The 23,845-nt window shown below is 45.0% G+C and overlaps 2 protein-coding genes across 2 annotated transcripts; one reads left to right on the forward strand and one right to left on the reverse strand.

Moving 5' to 3' along the window:
• Positions 1-325: 325 nt before the first annotated feature.
• On the reverse strand, positions 326-3,158 carry rps10 (ribosomal protein S10). The gene is made up of 6 exons (XM_061833631.1): positions 3,056-3,158; positions 2,488-2,637; positions 2,231-2,405; positions 668-745; positions 484-539; positions 326-405 (listed from the first exon to the last, which is right to left on the reverse strand). Exons 2-6 carry the CDS (start codon positions 2,635-2,637, stop codon positions 364-366), a joined length of 501 nt encoding a protein of 166 aa, XP_061689615.1. The 5' UTR covers positions 3,056-3,158; the 3' UTR covers positions 326-363.
• A 764-nt stretch (positions 3,159-3,922) lies between these two features.
• On the forward strand, positions 3,923-22,254 carry pacsin1b (protein kinase C and casein kinase substrate in neurons 1b). The gene is given in 11 exon segments (XM_061833627.1): positions 3,923-4,040; positions 13,546-13,655; positions 16,930-17,086; positions 17,166-17,401; positions 17,595-17,750; positions 17,950-18,125; positions 18,207-18,327; positions 18,407-18,528; positions 19,382-19,500; positions 19,503-19,580; positions 19,759-22,254. Coding segments are annotated over 10 exon segments (1,335 nt in total). The 5' UTR covers positions 3,923-4,040; positions 13,546-13,595; the 3' UTR covers positions 19,869-22,254.
• The last annotated feature ends 1,591 nt before the right edge of the window (positions 22,255-23,845 follow it).

Genomic DNA, 23,845 nt, shown 5'->3' on the forward strand with positions numbered 1-23,845 from the left:
GTAAGTACAGCATATGCCGTAAAAATATTTTTGAAAACTTAATATTGCAACATCTATGGTGAGTGTTAAAGGCACCACAGTACTCTAAGGTGCATGTGAACTAATAGTATTCATAGTTTTGTTGACACTGGACTAATAAATATTTTTCAAATGTGCTTATTTTATTTGCAACAAAGAATTTTTGAAATAGTTCTAGGCCACAAATTTTCAGCCCATTTGGGATCAAACTGAGCATATTTAGTCCCCGTACCAAAATGTGTTTATCTGTGCTATAGATATCATTTTTATGCTTCTGTTTTCAAAGACAACACCGATGGCCTCTGACTTGTTTTGGATTTTTTTTATTATACAGAATGTAAAAATTTACTGAGGCTGCTGTCCTCTGCCACGCCCGAAGCCGCCCCTCTGAAATGCAGCGGGGGGAAAAAAAAATTATTATTGGTCTTAACAGTATTCCTATTATAATTGTCAATATGTACTCACGAAGGTGAACTCTGTGGCAGATCCAGCGCCAGCCTCTGCTTTCTTGTCAGCACCGGCTTAAAAAAAAAAAAAACATTTTTTTTTTTTTGTTTACATTGGTACACTGTGGAAATCCTTAAATCATTTTTCTTTAACTTATTAACTTTTAGCAGCTACTGGTCTGGACAAGATGCACAATACATACGTGGTGCAGCAGATCTCCTGTACGCGTCTCTGTCAGACTCTCCGCGGTTAAGACGGGCTGGCCTGTCTCCTTCTGTTCCTGCAAAAAATCGCAATGTTGAATTTATCCTGGATTGGACGTCAACCTGATCTGTTCCAGCAACAAGGTCACGTGGGTGTACAAAGACCTCTCGAGTCCCCTTCCAGTGGTGAGTCATTTCAAATGTGATTTCATAACTGTATGACTGCAGTTTTACTAGGTCAAACACTCCAAATCGAGTCCTCTGTAAAGTTCTACACAAACACAATTTCCATACTGTGAAACTGGAGGCCCTGTTGTAGATGATCTTATTGTAAATTGTTTTATTTCTATACTTTTTATTCGCCCAAATTTCGTCTTATCACCTGAGTTATTTTAAATGTTCAAAATGGACCGTAGCAAAGCCACGCACCTGTCTGTGTGACTCGGCCACTTGTTTCCTGGAATCGAGTGCCCATATAAAGCATTTAATACATATGCGCATATTAATTCAGGGGGGAAAAATTAAAGCGCATGACCAATTCTATTCCCTATAGTGTTTTCATTAAAAAAAAAAATAGTTCAATATGAACTTTTTAAGTTATTTTTAGGGCAAGAGACTGGTTGAAACGATTGTATTTTATTTTTAATATTCTTAATTATATAATTAATTTTTAATATTCCTTGTTAGAGTATTTTTCACTGAAACTAGTCACCCATTCAGAGAAAGGGTTCCTGGAGTAAAAGACCAAAGAAAAAATCTTCCAAAAAAATAACCAATCTATGGTGTTTTACACCAATTTTGAGCTTTTTTTAACCCCTGACGCATAAAAATGACTCCAACTTTCAAACTTGTCGTTGAGTTGTACTCACTGGTTGGAATATTTTGAAACTGTTTTGCTAACGTTGCTTTCTATACATTAAAAACGAGCTGTTCCCTATAAAAAACATTTAATATTTGTAAGTAACTAGACTATGGTTATTGGATTCAGTTTCTCGTCGAAATTATGCCAAGACTCGACTCTTCCTGCATTTTACACCTAAGTTGCTTCGTGTGTATAAACATACAGACTTCTTGTGCGCATTGTTGTTGTAAAATGACTAAAAATGATTAACCACTTTAGGAGCATAGGTTATTATATAACTAGAACATTTTTTTGGGGACAAGGCAGTCACCAAATAATTGTCTCATCATACAGTAAACGTCTAACCTTTGCTTTGACAACAACTGCATCCGAAACTTAGATCAGCTGCTGAAGCTTTGGCCTCACAGTTCTGAGGTCCCGGGTTCAATCCCGGACCCGCCTGTGTGGAGTTTGAATGTTTTCCCCATGCTCGCGTGATTTCCTCTGGGTGGGCATTCGGGTTTCCTCCCATATCCCAAAAACATGCAACATTAATTGGACGCTCTAAATTGCCCCGAGGTGTGATTGTGAGTGCGGCTGTTTGTCTCTATGTGCCCTGCGATCGGCTGGCGACCAGTTCAGGGTGTACCCCGCGTAAGGATAATCTTAAAAGACAATGGATGGATAATTGCTCCTCCTAAATGTAATTCACCAAGCTCACCCTTGGGCCTGGGCCTGGCGGTCTCGGGGCGCATCTGGCGACGCAGCGTGGCGGGCACGATCTCGGAGGGCAGGTGGAGGAAGTCCCGCAGGTACTGGATGCCCTCGTTTGTGAGGTACCAGTAGAAGTGGCGCCAGGCAAATTGCTCCTTGACGTAGCCGCACGACTTCAGGGACTGCACGGGGGAGGGAATCAAACACGCAGATCAAGTCGTTGTCATCACAACCAAATGTAGATTTAAAAGCTCACATTCTTACCTGCATGGCTTTCATCACATGAAGGTTGGGCACGTTCTTGTCGGCAAGCTCGGGATGCTTGGCCAGGTGGACGTCCTTTTTGGCCACCATGACTCCCTCCTTGAAGAGGAGCTCGTAGATAGCAATGCGATTCTTCTTGGGCATCAGCATCTGTTCATAAACAGCGAGGGGGAGCAGCGTCGTCAGCAGGCTAACTCGCTAGCCCAAACGGGCTATATCGAATGTTGACGAATGTCCCAAGGCAGGCAAAACAATGAGCATGAGCCCGTGCCTCACAAATGAGGCTATTATTTGTTATTGACATTTTGCATTAGCTGGAACACAAGACTGACAGAACGAGACGACCAATGTTAGCCAAGAAAATGGCAGTCATCAGTTAGCATAGCAGCCGGGTTCTCAATCTGCCATCATCTGCTTTCAATTTCGGCTGATTCATAACAAATATGTTCGAGATATAACGTTTTTTACAAGCCAAAGGACAACGAGGGTTGTGTGTTCATCGTAGATTTTTGTTAACATTTGCGATGTCCGAGATAATCTTAGATTAAGACACCGGTGGCATCTTTACCTTTCCACTTGATAGTAGACCGGAGCCGGAAGGAACGGGCTTCGCTGGTCGGGAGGGTTTATTCTCTCCACGGGAGCTTCGTTTTGCGTAGCGCCCCCTTTCGTAGTGGAGACCAACTGCACCCTGATTGATTTCAGATCAATGGAAGATCGATACACTGTTTTAGCCAAAATAGCGTCGGAATCAACTTTCCATTATCTTTTTTTGTTTATTGTTATTATGTGTACATCTAATACATCATTTTAAAAAATATTACCTTTAAAATGAGTAAAGTATTTCTCAAAATCCAATATATTTTCAAAAAAAGTTTGCCTTCATTAATTGATTTATTATGATTAAAAACGCATTCTTGAGATAAATAATTCACACGGTTACAAACATTCAAATTTTTCACACGTTTACATACCCAGAATTTGTGTTCCATTCTAAAATATAACCGAATATTTATTTTTAATGAGCAATACAGATCGATAAAAAAATGAGATGGTTTCTGTTCGGTTGTCAGTCAACGTTTCCTAAATAAGTTGCAAGTACTTTGCAAATTGGATCATTTTTATTTTTAAAAAATGTTTTATGGAAAGCGACGGCACATTGAGCAAATGGTTAGAGCGTTGGCTTCACAGTTCCGGGGTCAAGGGTTCAATCCCTGTCTGTCTCCATGTGCCCTGCGATTGACTGGCAACCAATTCATGCTCCTGCAACCCTTGTGAGGACAAGCGGCTAAGAAAATGTCAAGACGTATGTTTTATGGAAAGTATATTGCGTAAGTCGCACTGTTCTGTGTTTCCTCCGGGCGTTGTCGGGTGTGGAGTTTATTTTGAAACAGGCACCGGGGCGTTAATTTTGAAACGGACAAAGAGCTTCCGGGAAATCCCCCTCGTCGTCACCTCTGGCTTGACGTCACCCCCTCGCCATCTCCCCCCATCGCGACGACGATGTTGCCCGTCGTGCAAGATTGAAGCCAGCAGGTGGATCGTTCTCGTCGGTATGGCAACTTTTGAAATCATTCAGATGGTTATTAATATTTGGCTATCATATTACGGGTACTGCAACTGCGATTGGAAAAAAAAAAAAGCATCTTCATTTATGTGCATCTTAGCTTACATCTATGTTACACGTCATGAACCGGGAGAATGGAAGCCAAGGCGTAGGTTATTAAAAAATAATAACAATAATTACAGAATGTGGGTGTTGATATGACAATTTTATAGACAGCTAGAGTGGGTTAAAGTGTATTTTGAAGCCTCGTCATGTTGCTCCCGCTGCTGTTCCGTCACGTCCGCCGGTTACATTCCATAACCGATGAAAATGTACTCATCGGAGTTGAACGTGAGACAAATGAGATCATTAATGGCAAAGAATGCTGGCAAGGGTGCGATTGCGTCCGACCTCCATGTTGTTGCTCCCGGTTGGGTTCGGAGAAGTGGGGGGGGGGAGGTGGGGGCGTGGGGGTGGTGGCTCGGCTCTGTCCACGGTTCTGAAGTGTCTCGGCACGGGCCTACAGTATGAATTAAAAAAAAAATAATGAAAAACAAACAAACACCTGCAGTGTACCGAGGAAGCTTCGAAAACTGCACAGGTGATGTTTGAGGGAAGACTGCACAGAAAAGAGGAGTTCAAGGAAGAAAGATAAAATAAAGTAAAAACACTCATGCAGCGGAGGCACCGGTTGTTCACGTTCTGTTAGTTGTTTGTCAACCTAAAAAATAAAAATAATGATAATAACACACGTGTGTGTTGATAAGCAGCTCTTGCATTGGTGTATGCATTGTGTATACTAGATTTTATTTGTGTTATTTTACTGCATATGCATGCATATTTATAGTTTTTGTGTATTATTTATGTACATATCATATTATGTGTCTTGACTGGTTGGCTAGGACTGGGAGACATCACATGCGTCTACTATACTTTTGCTGTAAAGCTTGTGGCATCCATTTTGACTCACTAAACACAACAAATCCACCATCCATCCATTTTCTCTGCCGCTTATCCTCACAAGGGTCACGGGAGTGCTGGAGCCTATCCCAGCTGTCAATGGGCAGGAGGCACAGTACACTATGAACTGGTTGCCAGCCAATCGCAGGGCATGTCAAGACAATCACACCTTGGGGTAATTTAGAGTCTCCAATTTATGGTGTATGTTTTTGGGGTGTGGGAGGAAACCGGACTGCTCACCCGGAGAAAACCCACCCAGGCACGAGGAGAACATGCAAACTCCACACAGGGGGATTGAACCCACGTCCTCAGAACTGTGAGGCCAGCGCTCTACCGTGCCGTCGTAAGTTGTCACGTCATGTCGTGGTCCAAGCCGCTTATCCTCACAAGGGCTGCGGGAAAGCCGGAGCCTATGCCAGCTAGCTTCGGGCGAAAGGCGAACTCCACCCTGAATCGGTCACCAGTCAGTCGCAGGGCAGACATCGACACCGTCACTGAGCGGGAATCGAACCCACCCCACCCGTACCAAAGGCAGGTGTGTGTACTACTACAGTATCAGTGACTCCTAAATAAATGATATAGTTTCTCATTTAAATGCGACTGTACTTGAAAGCGTACATCGTGATTCTTTCACCCGCCGTGTACACTTTGAAAAATAACTCGTCCATTATCCATTCATCCATCCATCCATCCATTTTCCACACCGCTTATCGCCACGCTGGCACCTCGCTGCAGCTCTGCTTACCTTACGGCTCATATTCGATAACGCGTATGTTATTACTAAAACGAGATGGCCTCGGTGGAGGCCATTAACAGCCCCTGTCATCATTGTGCCTAAATACACGTACTGTGCTGTACTCCAACATAACATATTGACTGAAAGCCTTCAAGACGGCCTTTAAAGTACATATTTAATACAAGATACTCAATGATTCATAAGCACCATTGATTTGATGCCAGCTGGTGTTCCTTCAGTATGATTACCGCAAAAGACGGCTGCTGTTTCATAAGCCCCGCAGTCGTTTGCGGTGATATCCGCACTTTATTCGAATTAGACGAATATCTTAACCAGGGGGAAGGAACGCTCGGCGTTGCTACGGCGACGGTGCACGGGTGTGATCGATTTCCGCCGGCGTGGAGCGCTCGCTTGTGCAGAAATGCGCGCGGCCGTGTCACGTGACGTTGCGGATGTTTCTTGTGGATCATGTGATCAGTGTAACAATCAACGTATTGTTTGGGTAAAATAGCGGCTTATCTTGACGTTCATTTGTTTTGGCTTTATCACCGTTTATTATTAGGTTTGTTTGTTTTTTTCAAATCAAATTTTAACTCGTTTCACGTTTTTTATAACTGTTAATCTCTCTTTTATCTCCCTCCCTACACACACACACGCACACACACACACACACACACACACACACACACACACACACATATATATATATATATATATAATATATATATATATATATATATATATATATATATATATATATGGCAGCTGTTTTATTATTAAAAACAGGAAATAGAATAAGTGATGGTTTAGTGCACAGGTGTCAAACTCAAGGCCCGGGGGCCATATCTGGCCCGCCGCATGATTTTATGTGGCCCGCAGAGGCAAATAATGTGTATCAACTTCCATGATTTTTTGGGGGGTTCAAATCTGTCCCAAATTTTCAAATTGTCATATCATAAATGATAACGTTGAGGTATTACGAGCAATTTTTGTGTGACCAAACAAGAGAAGTTGGAAAAACCAATTACCTTTGATTTTTGATTCCAAAACCATCCATCCATCCATTTTCTTCACCGCGTATTCTCACAAAGCAGCTATTGCATTAGTGTATATAGTATATATTCTAAATTTTATTTGTGTTGTTGATACATATGCACCATATTTATAGTTTTTGTTGATTATTTATGTACATATTTCTCATATTACATGTCTTGGCTGGTCGGACTGGGAGACATCACATGTTTCTACTTTTGTTGTAAAGCTTGGGGCATCCATTTTGCACAACAAATCCTCCGTCCATCCATTTTCTTTGCCGCTTATCCTCACGAGAGTCCCAAGGAGTGCTGCAGCCTATCCCAGCTGTCAACTGGCAGGAGGCGGGGTACACCCTGAACTGGTTGCCACCCAATCGCAGGGCACATAGAGACAGACACCAGTTGCACTCACAATCTGGTGATCTGCTCGTTCTTTGTTTTGCAAACCATGACGAGAAATCGCTGTTTTCAATCAAATCACATAACGGCAATCGTCGCTACACGCGTTGGGCCGTGCTAGGACAGCACCTAGCGCTCAACATGGCTGCAGCACTTATCGCGTCTCTTCTAAATTCGGACGCAGCTGCAGCGTCTTCGAGGAAGTCGTCCCGTCCAGTGTCGTCTTCGTGATTGTAGATGCAGTCCAATGTTTGGCTTCAATGAGCGACCTTGTTCACCATGCCAAGCGGCGCCGCTTGATCCCTCCCCACCCCACCTCCATGGCCGCCCTCGCACATGCATATAAAGCACTCAGCGGTGGAATTCTGCAGGTTGGTCAAGTTCTCAGCCAGCCCACAGAAACCCTCTTACCATCAATTAGTCCGGTTTTTTTTTTTTTTTTTTTTGCATCTCAGATGACTTTGGGCGTTCGCCAAAGGCTAAACCATTTTACTTGTTGCCAGGCAATCGCCGCGCATTGTTTTAGTGGTCTTGCAGGAGGTCATCCTGTCCACTAGGTGTCACTGTGACTAAATCCTGGCGGGGGGAAAAGGGTTTTCTTGAATGGGATGTAGATGTACGAATGGAAGCAGGGTACAAACGCAGAAAACTGAAACGAAATCTGATCATTTTTCCTCTGTTCCAATCAATGTCAGTGAAGGCCTGATTATCGGATGTTGGTAAAGATTATTCAAGGTGATTGTCCGGTGGTGTGGGGTGTGGAGAGTAATTTTTCTCTCAATTCTGCTCAGAAAGTTGATCTCAACTATTAAACCTGTTAACATTTTTTAAATCCCAAATATTGCGTAGTTAGCACCAAGTTCGTCCAAGTCACCAACTATGAAATGGAACGATATCCAATCAGATAGTGACCTAAACCTCACGCTGTTGCTGGGCAAAAATGAGAGGAGTGTTCCATTTTGTCCTGGTCCTGCCGGTCCATGTCCTGGCCGTACCGGTACCTTCGGCGCCACGCACCTGCCGCAATCTGCACCTCGTCTCTAGTAATTACATCCTAGTTATATAGAACCACACGTACGGTCTGGTCTTTGCCAAATCGTTGCTTCATGCCTCGTTCCTGATCTCCCGTGTACCGACTCCTGCCTGCCCACTGACCTGCCTCCTTCGCCTGACGTTCTTGTTACTGCTGCTCCCGATGACTGCCTGCGTGATCCCGACATTGGACCGAATAAACACCTTTCCCGAACTCCCCGTGCATCTCCCGAGTCACGCATTTGTGTCCAACCTCGTGTTCTGGTCGTGACAGAACGATCTGGCGTATGAGGCGGGTCAGTGGGCAGGCAGGAGTCGGTACACGGGAGATAGATCAGGAACGGGATTACGAGAGAGCGGGAACGAGGCATGGAGCAAAGGCCAGACCATACGTGTGGCTCTATATAACTGGGACGTAGATACTAGAGACGAGGCAAAGGTGTGCGCCTCCGCCGGTACGGCTAGGACAGGGACCCGCAGGGTCATGACAGCACCAGCTGAGAGCGGTGACAGATGTCACCAGCCAGGGCAGTGGCCACGCCCCACTTGACCGTGGTCCGGACACATTTCCAGATCATGGAGGGAACAAAAATCACTCCACACCCCACACGATCATACAGGATCATCTTTCAGAGACAGCCAATATTGGGGTTTCTTCTCACTTTGATCCGAAGAAGAGCAAAATGCTAAAATCCGACCCGATTATTCGGTATGCGGTGACCCCACTTATAAAGCGGTCGCATATCTCGAAACTGGGCCCCCCCCCTCTATATCGGTGTGTTGTCTTCCCACCCCTAAAAAGGAAAACCCGAGTCCATTTTTAAAATTGCCCATCAATATCCATGAGATAAACCCGCGCCCTCCAAGCCGTTCTCTGGTCCAATTTGCGATGTCATAAATTAGCTTGCACAATGGTGGGATGAAACACGGCGGTCAGCTGGAGCGAGGCCACCCACCACGCGCAAGAAATCTGATTACATTGCGCGCAGATGGCCAGAACATCTGCCCGGGGGTGTTTGTGTGGCATCTGAATGGTACATTCCACTTAAAGGCTTTTAATCAATGAAAGAACCCGTCAGGGGTTACGGCTAGGGTTAGGCAGTGGAGGTTAGGGTTAGGGTTAGGGTTAGGACAATCGTATCCATCATACTTTGCGGGAACCGTTCAGCGAAAGGCCCCGTTTTCTGTCCACAAAGTCAGCGTTTGCTCGTTTGAATCGCAGACATCGAAAGTCTTCTCAGCATTCATCTATTTCGATCTTCTATTTTTCTATTTCCTGTCAACGTAAAAGCCGCGAGTCCCAAAGTCGCCGCTATTATCGCACCAGTCCCTCCCCGGGTTTTGATTGCCAGCTGACCCGACGGTGACTCAGCGCCGCGTCACCCTCGTCTCTCCCCCGTTCCCTGTGGCCCTCCCTCGCTAATTATTGATGGCAACGACGCAACTTTGCGAGGAAATAGCAAAGTTCACTCCTGCGTGTGTGTGCGGAAGGCGTGCTGCAGCTGCGGCGTTCCCCTGAAGATTATCGGGAAGACTTCAGGTTCTGTATCTGTTCTCGTCTCTTCTTTCCTTTGTTTCCTGTGGTACCTGTTGCACGGTGTCGCGGTGGTTAGAGTGTCTTCCTCGCATTTCTCAGACTCTCGGTTTTGAATCTGGTATCAGGCAAAGTTGCTTGCGTAGCTCATATCTGGAGACTCCGGCTTCCTCCTGCAGTCCCAAATCATACATTTTAGTTTGAAGACCTTTATGTGTCCGTATGTGAATGTAACTGCTTGTGATTGGCTAGCAAGCAGTCCAGGGTGTACCCCGCCTCGCAGCTTATGTCATCTGAGATCGCCTCCGCTTTACCCGTCACCCTCATGAGGACAAGCGCGATAGAAAACGGATGGATGGTGTTGGGAAGACTTGATAGAAAAACATTGCGTAATATTACGCCATTTTGGGTACATTACGCGATTTAAAGAGCAATGTTTCGGTTTTATCACATCAGTTTTTACTTTGAAGCCGTGCGCCGCCTACGATAGCACAACCTTCGCAATTTACCGACACCAATTTGTCTCGGATATCTCCGTCCCATTAGGGTTCATTTTCGAGAATTCCCTCATTCCCTCCGTTTGTCAAAGGCAATCCCCGGAATTCAATTTAAACGACTGCTTCAAACCAAAATGGCCGACTTCCTGTTCAATTTCTGGCCATGGGTACTTCAATTTTTTTTTTTTTATAGATCCAGTTATAGGGACTTATCCACATAAATTCATGCCTGTAGGTGAAACATATGTTGGGCATGACCGAATATGTATTGTGTTTATTTATTTATTGATGTATTGGAGGGAGAGGCTAAAATTCATAGCAGCGTACACACATTTGGAAAAACTTTTGAGATTTTTTGCCCACCTAAAAGACAATTCTCAGTGATCCCCAACCAGGCCTTTGCGCTGTCTGTTGCTCGGACCCTCATGCAATATTCCACGCCGATAAATTGGTCTAATGGCGAGAATCGTACTGTCAAGCTTATTAGTACACAGCCGTGCACGGAGCAATTGTCAAAGGGAAAACTTCAATTTGGTTCTTCCGGGTTTGAATCCCTTGCCAAGTTTCTTACCGCAGTCCCACGATCAGTTTTTCAGCCCAGATATCATTAGCGAGACTGCCTGACTCTGCCTTTTATGACCTCCGTATATCTCTCCGCATGCCTCGTATCTCGGCGAGGATCACCTCCGCCCTCTGCGCAATCAGCTCCTCAAACACGGCCTCGTTTTTTTGTTTTAGTCTAAAGACAGCGTTGTTGTGTTCTTCATCGTCCTGGTCGATGTTGATTTGAGTGTAAGGCTGGATTCAAACTGCAGGTCCGAGTGCCCAGTTGGATTTTATGCTAGATCCACCTGCATTCCCCTCACGACACGCTAAACCACTCTTCTTATGCGGTCATAAAAAAGTCAGGCCACGAGCTAACAAAACTTTTCAGAGCCTATTCGGAAATGGGAAACCGGCAAATGATTGGAAAGAACAAAAATCTAAGAAAAAGAAAGCCGCATTTAACAGATCATAGCAGCAATCCTAATTAAAATATGGTTTTATCGCTGGAGATGATTCTAGTGCGGCAATCCCACTCTGCCTAATCTGGGGTGGCAGACTCGCAAATGTGGCAAGACCTTCATAAGTACCCACGAATAACCGAATCCCATGCTTTTGTCTAACGAGCTATCTTTGTGACGCGAGAGTTTCAATGACCAAAACAAAATTATAGCGTAGACTAGAAATTAATAATCCACTTCTGGCGTGATTGTCTGCCGTTACGGCAAGACGTCGTTCAAAATCATCCTCTGCGCAAAAAAAGGTTGGGGACAGTCGGTTGAAACCATCCTTTGTAAATCCAGGAGTGAGTCTCGAAACCAAAACAAAACCTTAGAGGCGTAACCAGCGACACACCCACCAACCGCTGCCGCCTCACTCCCGCCCTCCCTCCCACCGCCTCATTTCTCCGCCCGTGTCCCTCCGGCTCAGCACTTTGTCAGAACCACTCCAGATAAACACCGTGGGATTATCACTCTCTTGCTGAGATACACAAACACGCGTTGCGCTCCGGGGTGGTTCTGGTTCCTCTTCTCGCAGACTCTGTCAATGCTCTTGTCGCTCAGAAGTGAAGGAGCTTGTTGTCCAAGACCACGTGCCTCCTGTTTTTTTGTTTTACTCCAGGCAGCAGCCCGGGGCCACCGCTAATGGAGGACTGGGGGTAAGCTTTTGTTCAGGTAGGGGGGCCGTGTTGGTCTTTGTCTCGGTGGGTTGATTCCTGTGGCTCACCGTATCGGTAGTTCTGGTTCTTTCTATGAACTCGGAATCCCTGGCTCAGGGACGAGCGGCGTAGCCTTCGTCGTTTGCGTGTTACCAGCTCGGCGGCGGCGGTTTAAAAGCGGAGGTAGCCGGTGGGGCCCCGCCGAACAAAAGCCTCCTCTCGGCGTGGGGCTAATGGATTAAACAAGTGCGAGAAACACTGGGTCTCGTCACCCGAAGCCATCGACCGGATTTGGAGCAAAAATTCTGAATAGAGTGGATTTTAGATCTGGGGTGGGGGAAATCCTCTCTCTGTTGCTCACTCCAGTGACATCTCTCTTGCCCCCTTCATTGTCAAAAGTGTCACGATGGTTGACCCAAATATCCACGCTGCTACCGCCCCACCCCCCTCCCATCCTCAGATCTCCTATCAAAACACATCATTCTCTTTCTATTTTCCAGATCTGTCGCCCTTTCCTCAAAATCATCCTCATCTGCTATGTTGTTTTCTCGGTAAATTCAGAGAAAAGGTTAAAGATCCAAAGACAGACTGACGCATCCAATTAGACTTCGACCTTACCGAGACTAACGAGACCACACTTCACCTTCACTCAACCTTCAGTACATCTACACGTACTCGAGTAAATTGTGGTTGTTTTTGATGGATTCAAATCTTGACAGTTTGATTGGAAACCAAATTACAGAGCCAGTACGGCGAGCATTTTTGGACCAACAAGGAGATAAATACTTGAGATCTGACTTGTCCTTTGAAAACTTTGTTCTTTTGCCCATTAATGACCTGAGACTTGACAAGACCTGGATTAAAAATGTTCAGCAAAGACTTTAAAACAAATAACGGTTTTGGGGTGGACAGAATTAAATTTATTTCAACCCTGGAATTGTGAGTTGACTTGAATGTGATTTGAAACTTACCCCTTAAAGAAGTCGAGACAAAACCTTAAGACTTGTCGTAGTCTGGCCTGAATTTAGGATTCTCTGAATGAATTTAGACTTGACTTAAATAGGTCCTTAGAGGTTTTGGAGCTCTGCGAGCTAATTTAACTGGACAGCATTTGAGTAGATCTCTTTAACTTAATTCTTCTAATCAATTTGCAACAAGCTCGCATTTGGTTGACAGTTCTGTGACTCTGCAACTTCAGGCTCCTCTTGTCCCTGAGGAAATGTCACCGGGTCGATTTCAGCGAAGATTAATGGCCGGTCTTTCCATCTATTGATCTGAGACTAAAGGGTTGAGAAGAGTACGGAAATCATTCGAGGGTTCTGAATTTCAAATTTATATTGAAACATTGTAGTGTTGTCGGCTTGTCTGTGATTGCGCAGTTTCAGGATGAGACCAAACTAACGCTGCAAAAAAAAAAAAAAAAAAAAATAATAATAATAATAATGGAAGCGATGTTTTGAAAGCAGGTTCACCTGTGGAGGAAATAAGTGCAAGCTCGGATAAGTACCAAGCATTACTAAATGCACAGTCCGAGGGATTAAAATATGCAATGCGGCACTCGAGAAAATCTTCTTACGATACAGGATTTTTCATATGCGTTCTCATCTCGCCCCGCCAGCGCGTGAGAGGAGCTAACGAAGACGCCACCGCTCCGCCCCGACCGCCACCATGTCTGGCGCCTTCGACGAGTCGGCCAGCCTGGAGGAGAACACCGACAGTTTCTGGGAGGTGAGAACGGCGCAGAATGAAAGCCTTCGGTGATTAGATGTCAAAAAGATGAAGCGCCACGGAAGCCGGCGAGTGAACTCTCGGTGAACCGACCTCCGCCGGGAGCTACGCCGATATGGATTAATATATTTAGTTTTCATCCTGTGTACAATATCCCGAAAGGCTTTTGTCGTGTGTCAAAAAACGTCACTTACTCTTTTGGAGTCAATGCGTTTCTCTGAAGTCAAATCTACTCTAATTTATATCTTGCAGCCATATCCGACGCCGCTGATCCTCATTGGGATCGTGGGCGAGCTGGATCCTATCCCAGCAGACTTGGGGCGGGAGGGATTGTACACAGGACATGGAGACAAACATCCATTGACACCCACAGTCACACTTTTGTTGACTTCAAATATCTTCAATAAACCATTCTGCATGTTTTGTGGGAGGACATTGGAATACCTGGAGAAAACGTAGACAAGCTCCACACAGGACTGGAACCCCCAACCTGATGACCAAATGTCTGTCGTAGTACCAAAACTGACCCGTGAAAGGCAGGATGAAACAGCAGGAGAAAGAAAATAATACAGACTTGCGTTTTCAAATCATTTTCCCAGCAGATCGGGGATTAAAAATCGTCATCAGAGCAGTCTTTCAAAAATCGAATAATTGGACCTTCGATGGTTTTAATTGGAAGTACTAGGAGAATGTTTAAATTTGTCCCAATTTGTGACGTACAAACATGTACGTGTACAGAATGTTCCCTTGCTGTAAAATTCAAGGATCCAAAAGCAGAACCTTCCCCGGTAACAAGCTAGCGTACCCCAAAGGATGCAACATGGTGTGCGTTCACGATGATACGACATCACCGACTCGAGTTTCCGAGTAACTGGAGTTCCCGGCGGTCGTTCATTATATATGAGCGCTGAGCACCATTGAGCAACAAAAGGGCAACATCGCAGTTTAGTGGTTTTGTGGCATTCCGGCAAACTGGGAAGGCAGAAATGTCACCCCTGTGACGAGAAGCACATAGGGGAGGAAAACCCATCCCAGCACGCCACACACCGGGATGATTGCTCAGGATAATCTTTGAAAGTCATCCAATAGTACCTCTTCTGTCAGGATGGAAGTCCTAAAATATTATTGGATGACTTTCAAAGATTATCCTGATAAATGCTCAGATTCTGCCTGATTATCTGAATCTGTGTGAACCGTTTTTGGATTTGTTTTGTTCAGACAAAGTAGGTTTTTTTCTGGTTAAGAGGAATCTCTTTCCTTGCTGAGAGTATTTGTCTATCGTTCCAGCCTTCCTTAGAGCTGCCCAGTGTGATGTATTCTGTAAAAGAACTGACAGGGTCAGGAAGCCTTCCTCTACCGAAATAAATCCATAAACCCTTGGAAAAACGAGGACAATACGAACATTCTAGACCTTTAGATATGTGTAAGCTCCAGGGAGAAGCAATAGCGAGGGTGGACGACTTCAAACGCTTGGGATCAACAATCCAGAGCAATGGTGAGTGTGTAAGGAAGTGAAGAAATGGGTCTAAGCGGGGTGGAACTGTTGGGGTGTCTGGTGTTCTATCTGACAGAAGAGTCTTCGCTAGGATGACGGGCAAAGTTTATAAGACAGCGGTGAGGCTGGCCATGATGTACGGATGAGAGACGGTGGCACTGAAAAAACGACAGGAAGCAGAACTGGGAGGTGGCAGAAATGAAGATGTTGAGGTTCTCGCTCGGAGTGAGCAGGTTGGATAGGATCAGAAATGAGCTCATTAGAGGGACAGCCAAAGTTGGATGTTTTGGAGACAAGGTTCGAGAGAATCTAGAGGCGAGAGAGTGAGTATATTGGTATATTTATATGTGTACTTCAGTTTCGGTTGACTTCATATTCTACCTGTAAACCGGGGGCAGGTAGGTCTTGAGAGACCCCTAGAGAAGAGGCGGAGGATTGGATCCAGCCCGCGGGCCTTCAGTTTGCCACCAGTGTTTTAAATGGAGGAGAAATTGCTCGTGTGGCCTCCCACTCTGCGGCGTTCTTCCATCAATACATCATCCAGTCACACGTTGAGCTGCAGCAGCAAAGGTGTCGCCTTGCGGCCCGCCGTCACTCCACCACTGCGGCTCGCCCCGACGCGCTGCTGCGGCGCTGCTGACTCAGCCGTTATGCCAGGGCGACGACGACACGGCTGCGGCTGTAACGCGAGCGCTCGGCGAGTTCACCTCAAGCAGCGCTGTGGTGTCACTGAGCGTCAACGTTCAAGCGCCCACGGGTGGATGTCAACTTTTCACAAGCTGAACTTCACATCTGCACAATAATTACGCTGCCAGAGTGTCCTGGTGCAAGCGTCCTAGCTGATCAGTCACGGCTGAACTAAATCAAGGGTTTTGTGCTCTGTATTTAAACTGTAAAGTTATCTCTTCTCTGTAGTTAACCTTACTGGAGATGGAATGGAGAGGAAAGGGCTGGGAACAGATAAATGTACAGTTATTCCTGCTCCTATTCAAACGAGTGCATAAGAGAGTAAATTTGTTTGAACCAATATTTGGGTTGGCTGCGGTTTCAGTTCTCTTTTGCTGTTTCTGTTCATGCTTTTTTTGTTCGTATATATTATAGTTGAGGTTAGGGATTATAATGCGTGAAATAGGGATAAGAGTTGGTTAGTTACAGTTGCAGTTATGGTTATGTTTGGCAATTAGTGTTTAGTTTTAGGTATGATTGTGGTTATGGGTAGTTAAGGAGTACGGTTGTGGTTAGGGTTAAGTTTAGGAACCAGCCGTCCATTTTCTGAACCGCTTATCGTCACGAGAGTGGCGGGAGTGCTGGACTCAATCCCAGCTGTCATCAGGCAGGAGGCAGGGTACACCCTGAACTGGTTCACGGCCAATTCCAGGGCACATGGAGACAGACAACAATCACACTCACAATCGCATCTTGGGGCAATTTAGAGTCTCCAATGAATGCATGTTTTTGGGATGTGGGAAGAAACCTGAGTGCCCGGAGAAAACCCACGCAGGCACGGGGAGAACACGCAAATGCCACACAGGTGGGGTTTCGATTTGAACGTCGGCCCTGAGAACTGTGAGGCCAATGTTCTATAGCTGCGCCACCGTGGAGCCAAGTTTAGGGTCTTGCTAGAAATGTATAAAATGTTGAACCTGCAAAATGAGACATCTCCAAATGTTCTTCTATGTTCACTTCGTGTCGATGAAGTGACTGCGTATGACAACTTGTTCAGGATCCCAGTGTCCAGATAGCAACATTTGAGCTAGCATGTTCTCTTGTATCGCAAAGGTGGGGAACTACAAGCGCACTGTGAAGCGGATCGACGACGGTCATAGGCTCTGCAATGACCTCATGAATTGCATCCAGGAGCGAGCTAAAATCGAGAAGTCCTACTCCCACCAGCTTACCGAGTGGTCGAGGAGATGGAGGCAGCTGGTTGACAAAGGTCAGAGGTCTTTTATTCTCACAGGCCCCCATAATTTAGTTCTGCAACGACGCGAACGCTTGCCGTCCCCTTGCCCCAGGTCCTCAGTACGGCACCGTAGAACGTGCTTGGATGTCCCTGATGACAGAAGCGGAGAAGGTGAGTGATCTTCACCACGAGGTGAAGAACAACCTGATGAGCGAAGACTTTGAGAAGGTGAAGAACTGGCAGAAAGACTCGTACCACAAACAGATGATGGGAGGCTTCAAGGAAACCAAAGAGGCGGATGAAGGGTTCAAGAAGGCCCAGAAGCCCTGGGCTAAAAAGTTGAAGGAGGTGAGGGAAGCCGACCTCACAAGATCAGCTCTGAATCAAAAGCAACTAGACTTTCATTGGTTGTTTAAGATGATCAGTCCTTTGGTGTTTTATATGTTTTCCTTTAACAACCCGTAAGTACAATTTCCTCAGATTCAAATGTGGATCACCAGTATTGGTTGACGTGCAATTCTTTTGTCATCTATGCCATCAGCTCGAGGCCGCCAAGAAGGCGTACCACATGGCCTGCAAAGAGGAGAAGCTGGCATCTACCAGGGAGGCCAACGGCAAATGCGACGCCTCTGTGACCGCTGACCATCTGAAAAAACTTCACGAGAAAGTGGACAAGTGCAAACTGGATTCGGAGAAGGTGAAAACCTTCAGAGGGTTCTTGCTCTGATGCGCAGACGGTTGTCAACGTTGTTAAAGTCCGACTCAATAGCGCACCTGGACCCGGTCTCTCACGTTCTGAGTCTTTGTCATGACTCCAACTTCAGTAGACCTCTGCTGTCCTATCACCTTCACACCGCTGAGCTGTGATTCCTTGTGTGTGTGTTTTTAATCTTCAGTTCAAGGACAAGTACGAAAAAGCTTTGGATGAGCTAAACAAGTGCACACCTCTGTACATTGAGAACATGGAGCAGGTCTTCGACCAGAGTCAGCAGTTTGAAGAGAAGAGGTTGAGCTTCCTCAGGGAGGTGCTCCTGGACGTCAAACGCCACCTCAACCTCACGGAGAACCAAAGGTTTGAGTCATGTGATGACAAAGTCAGATATGACTTTTTTAGGGTGGAACTACACCCTGAACCCCGGCTGTCTTTCCACAGTTACGCGTCAGTGTACCAGGAACTTGAACATGCCATCACGTCAGCCAGCACTCAAGAAGATCTGCAGTGGTTCAACAGCAACCATGGCCCCGGCATGCACATGAACTGGCCGCAGTTTGAGGTACCGTCACTGGTACCGTCTGCATCAGCCCATCACCTGAGACTGGACTTACAAACATTTACACTCGTTTGTTTTGCAGGAGTACAACCCGGACCTCACCCACAGCATCACTAAGAAGGACAAGGCAAAGAAAGGCGATTCCATCATGCTGACCCACGTCACGGCAACAGCTGACAGGGCCCAGGCTGGAGATCACGGCAGGTGGGAAAGTCTTGCTCAGGAGGTCCTCAGTTTACGACAGAGTTCAGTTGCTACGGTGGCGGTGTCGCAAAGTCGGAATGCGTCGTTACCCGCCGCTAACGCAAAATTACAGCCGGCATTTTCATGAACTACAATCCAATCAAAAAAGTAAGTGGAGAACTAAGTGAGCGTGCCTTCTTGTGCCGTGCGACAATCTATTCTGATGTCGCTGCACATTCAAGTTCGCTTCGCGCCGTACGCAACCTTGAGGCACTGTCGGTCGGGAATGTTGAAAACTGATGATTCTCCGTAAATTTCTAATCATCGAGGTCCTTGGTCTGTAGACATTTACAGTGTATAGATTGCGTGGTTGCTGGGTCTTGCAGTAGAGGTGTTGTGGAGGCAGTAGCCCTGCCTGAGGACTTGGACCAGGGACAGGCAAGCTAGTTTGAACTAAACTCCCTTTAATATTTGAGTTCAGCTGAGGTATATTGCTACCGACTGGTCTGTTGAGGGGGAACCCTTCCTCATAACTCACCAGGGATAGGTTCCACCACCCCCTGGGGACAGGAGAGCATATCCATGAAGTCCATTTTATGTCACATGTCCTGTTCAGGGTCATGGGGAAGCTGCGGTCGATCTGTGGGCAGACTAGACCCTGGACTGGTTGCCAGACAATCACGGGTCAGAATTCACATGGGTTGTTGAGCCAAAGAAAGTCAGACTAACCAGTGACCTTACCAACCACAATTGGGTCTGGTACGGTGTTACATTAGCCGTAGCCTCCTTTGATTGGCCAACAGAGAAGTGAAAGCATATGGGAAATATTTTATGGGAAATAAAGAAAGTCTCTTCTACTTCGTTGTTTCTCCAGCGTGAGCAGCTACGAGAAGAACCAGGCTCACACGGCCTCCAACGAGTGGTCAGACGAGGAACAGACGCGCCCCAATTCGGCCAGCGACACCAACGGCGGTTCCAATCCCTTCGACGAGGACTGGCCGGCGGCGGCGTGAGAGTCCGGGCGCTGTACGATTACGAGGGCCAGGAGCAGGACGAGCTCAGTTTCCGAGCAGGTACGTGTCACACGATAAGACAGGTTGTCTTCGGTTTATGACAGGGATTATACCTTCTAGTTAACTTGCGCCCAGTTCGTCACCTTGAAATGTGGTCCATCGCTACCATCGTGAACCGAAGACCCCCAGTACCAGACTGACTGGATATTGCTTTTTACGCTGTCTTTGTAAAACTCAGGCGACGAGCTGACGAAGTTGGAGGACGAGGACGAGCAGGGCTGGTGCAAAGGTCGCCTGGACAGCGGTCAGTTGGGTCTCTACCCGGCCAATTATGTGGAGCCGATCTAACCCTCTCACCGCCGAGAACGCCGGGACAAACTCTGAACTGGACTCAACAACCCAGGCCTGGATGCACATTGACCACCTTTTTCAGTCTTTTTCGAGCACCCAAACTTTCCTTTAACCATTCAGGACCATGTGACGCTTAATTGCTGCGTTTTTATGACACAGTCTTCAAAGCGGTGCCTGGATAAGCAAGAATGAGCTATGCATTGTGCATTCCATGTATGTATTTACGTAACTGTTTTTTTTTACCACCTGGATGCTTGTACAGGGTTCGCGCCTCATGCGTTTTCTGTCATTGTGAGTATTTGACATATTTAGCCTTAACGGAATAGTCCAGGGTGAGAGCTCACATGCCACGGACAGGCTATGTTAGCGTTTGCGCTCACATTCACAATGGACCTTTGCGACTGGCGATCTTGAGCTCCGCCCCCTTGGCTACGTTTGCCGTGTCCCACAAGCTTCCAAAAATGGCGACTAAATAGAACAGTTTGAAGTCGATGCTCTCACGCGTATTCCAGATAATATTGCGGTATGTTTTTTGCCAAATGTGTCAGACTTGTCCAAGAGAGTTCTATTTCGCGATCGATGCAAAAAAAAAAAGTTTGACGACTCACAAACTTCATATTGAAATCCAACAGGATAAAATAGTGGAATCGTACTGCGCATGTAAAGCAGGGTGAGTACTTTTTTCTTGGAAAGATCACGAGTAATATCATGGCAGACTTTATAAGTGAGCGGCGTATTAATTTGACTTGGCTCGTTATGGAAGCCAGTGCTCTGTCATAAAAGTCTGATGTGATACAAATGGGCAAATACACATTTCTCTCGCATGACATGGCGCATTTACGCATCACTAACCCGACTCTAAAACATGACACACTTCTTTCAGCAGGTCAGTGATACACTTACAAAGTGAAAGTTGTTCTCCTGCAATGTATAAAGCACTGATAATAATTCAATCAAACATAGAGAAGATACTTCTCCCTCACTTACCTTCGAACATACAGCCTTGTGTTTGTTGATATTTTTCACATTTAGTTGTATGTGCGCTCTTCCGCGAGCCTTAATCCGTCGTAGACACTTCGTAAACTGTGTTTTAGGCTTTGGAAAATGAATCAACCCGGCCCCGGGATATCTTTTATCAGAATCGCACGTTCCCCAAGCGCATTTTCTTTGTAACATTCACTTTTCCAAGCGCCTGCTACTGACAACCAGCATTGCTTGTGGGACAACATGGCGGCAGGGGCGCGTCAAGCCAGGTGGGAAGACAATGCGGCTATCTGATTGGCTCTTGTCGTACGAGGGATTGACAGGTCGGAATGGTCCATCGTGTTCAATTTATGACTTCACTGAACCTCATGTGCATGTCTTTTTAAAATGTGGGAGGAAACCAAGGCCAAGGTTCAAATCCAGAAACTCCAACCGGTGAGGCAGACATGCCAACCATTGGGACACCGTGCTGACCAGCTGTCTACATCCGATCAGCAAAAAAAAAACATTTTTACACTTCCGTCTACTGAAATGTCAGACCTGCTCGCAGTTAAAGTGTTTTTTGCGCTCAAATAAGATAAGCTGACCGATTGTAAGAGAACATTTAGGTGAAATTTGACGGACAATAAACCTTTTGTAAAATGAGCAATGTTCGTATTGCTAACACGTAGCCACTTGGTGTCACAACACGATGGAGTTGCTGCTCCTTTGCCAGTTTTCCATCTTAGTGCTAAATTGATCAGGTCCTAGATTTAGTTGATATTTTTGGGATCATGGCAGTTGCGGGAAAAGGTATTTGTATTTTCTCATTTCAACGTTTAACACCAAATGCGTTCACTTGTGCCGGACCACGTTTCCCATCTTTGTGCTAAGCTAAGCTATTCAGAAACTAGAAAAAAAAATTTGTTCTCAGGAGACAAAAGTACCCACAAATCAGATTATTACTCGCGCACCTCTGCTACACAAGACAATAAGACACACACAACAATAACGGCATAAAGGTTTTTATTTCTTTGAACATTTCGGGCCTGATCCGTTAAGTTTTGTTTTATTTTTGTGTACGTTACGTTTGCAATTGTAATGTGTAGCCACCTAGCATGCTAATGTAAGGGCAAGGGCGGGAACGCAGAAGCAGAAAATATTTTAAAGGCTATTTAGTCACATTTAATGAGGGTTGCGAAATTATATCGAGCAGGTCGGCGGTTTATTGTCACAAATGGCAGACTATTCCTTTATCGCTTTGACGGTTTTTTTTTTTTTTCTTGTGCTTTTTTGGGGAGTAGCTAAAGAGGCAATTTGTTTACGTTTTTCTTTGGAATGAAATGCAGGCTGAAAGGGACGGTTTAGCTGAACAGCACGTCTTCATCTTTCGTTTTTCCCAAACTTCGGTGTGGGGGGAGGCTCACGGGTTAATAAGTTGTTTTGTTGCTCTCCGAGCAGGCCTTTTCTGTTGAAAGGGCTTTTTTTTTTTTTTTTTTTTTTTTTTTGAGGCATGGGTTCAATTGAGAACAGGACTTTATGTACAGTAGTAGTATATTTTGTCAATTTGGAATAATGGAACAAAATTAGTGACGTATCTTGCATTCTTCATTTCATTTTAGCTTTGTTTTCATTTGATTAAATTTTTTTCTTCTATTTTCTTTACCTTTTTAAATCGAATTACATGCCTACTTGTTTTTTTTTTGCATTTTCATATTTGTTTTTATTCTGTTCATGCTTTCTTTCATTTTTTAAAATTTATTATTTTTATTCTGTTTTTTTAATTCTGTTTTATCATTTTTATAAAATCTTTATATTTATTTCTACTTTTAGTTTTTTAATCTTCTACTTTTTATTTTACTTTACCTTTGAATGATTTGATTCTATTCTCGTTATTTCATTTCACGGTATTTTGACGTCATTTTGTTTGGGATTTTTTTTTTTTTAAATCTTTTTGTTCATGTTTTGTTTATTACACTTTGAGTCTGTTTCAATCCATCTTGAATTTATTTTCATTTTGATTCATGGTATTTTTCATGCTGCTATTTAATTTCATTTTATGTATTTTTTCATTTTATTCCGTTATTTTTTTGTTTAGTTTTTATTTTTCTTGCATTTTCTTTTGATGGTTTCAGTTTGGGCCTTGTCTCGGGAAAGCCTCCATCTTTTGAGCCCCAGCATCATCCAGACCACTCGCGCAAAAGAGTCCGTTTTCACGTTTCCAAGCTCTTCTACCACAGAACCGGACGCACTTGCCTCCCCTTTTTCACACGAGAGTCGTCGCTTGTGCGTGAGACAAGGCCACATCCAAGTGTGACGAGTGAACACAACACCCTTGCCCCGGTGTTGTCTTACTTTGCGAGCGCCAGAGAAAACTGCCGACGACGCAGTCCGACGCTGAAATATTGATGAGATTTCCGAACGCACGAAGCGAACTCGTTGGGCGCTAAATGGCCTTTTTGCAGGCGGAGTAAACGTCGTGACAATATGAAGAGTCATCCGGTCGAAGCGGCTGCTCGCTTTGACTTTAAGTCTGACAAAAGCAGGAAAGAAAAAACTTTTTTTTTTGTTTTTGTTCTTGTCCTTTGTCTTTCAATGGCTGTCATCAGTCCAGAAGGGAAGCGCGTGTCAAATAAAAGTTGTCATCAGGAGGATGCCTCCCCTCTGTCAGGGTTCTTTTTTTTTTCCCACTGGCTTTTGTGTTTGTCCTCTAGAGGTCACTTTTTGCTCCGCTTGAAATGAGCGAAAGTCCTCCTTGCTTGTACATAGCGGTAATTGTTCCTGCAGTAAGAATCTTTCCTGAAATTTGTACACTGTAAATTGTACAATAATTTTCCTATATATACACATTTAGAATTTAGTCCTTTTGAGGTGGACTTTCTGGTTAGCATGCTGCAGCTGGAATAACCAATTTTAATTTAGATTTTTCTTCCTTTCAATTCTTTTATTTGATTAATTTAATCCATCTTTATTTTATTTTAGGGTACTGCATTTTATTTGTTTTGTGTTTT

The sequence above is a fragment of the Syngnathoides biaculeatus genome, chromosome 10 (genome assembly GCF_019802595.1).
Source record: "Syngnathoides biaculeatus isolate LvHL_M chromosome 10, ASM1980259v1, whole genome shotgun sequence".
In the NCBI taxonomy this organism is placed as follows: Eukaryota; Metazoa; Chordata; class Actinopteri; order Syngnathiformes; family Syngnathidae; genus Syngnathoides; species Syngnathoides biaculeatus.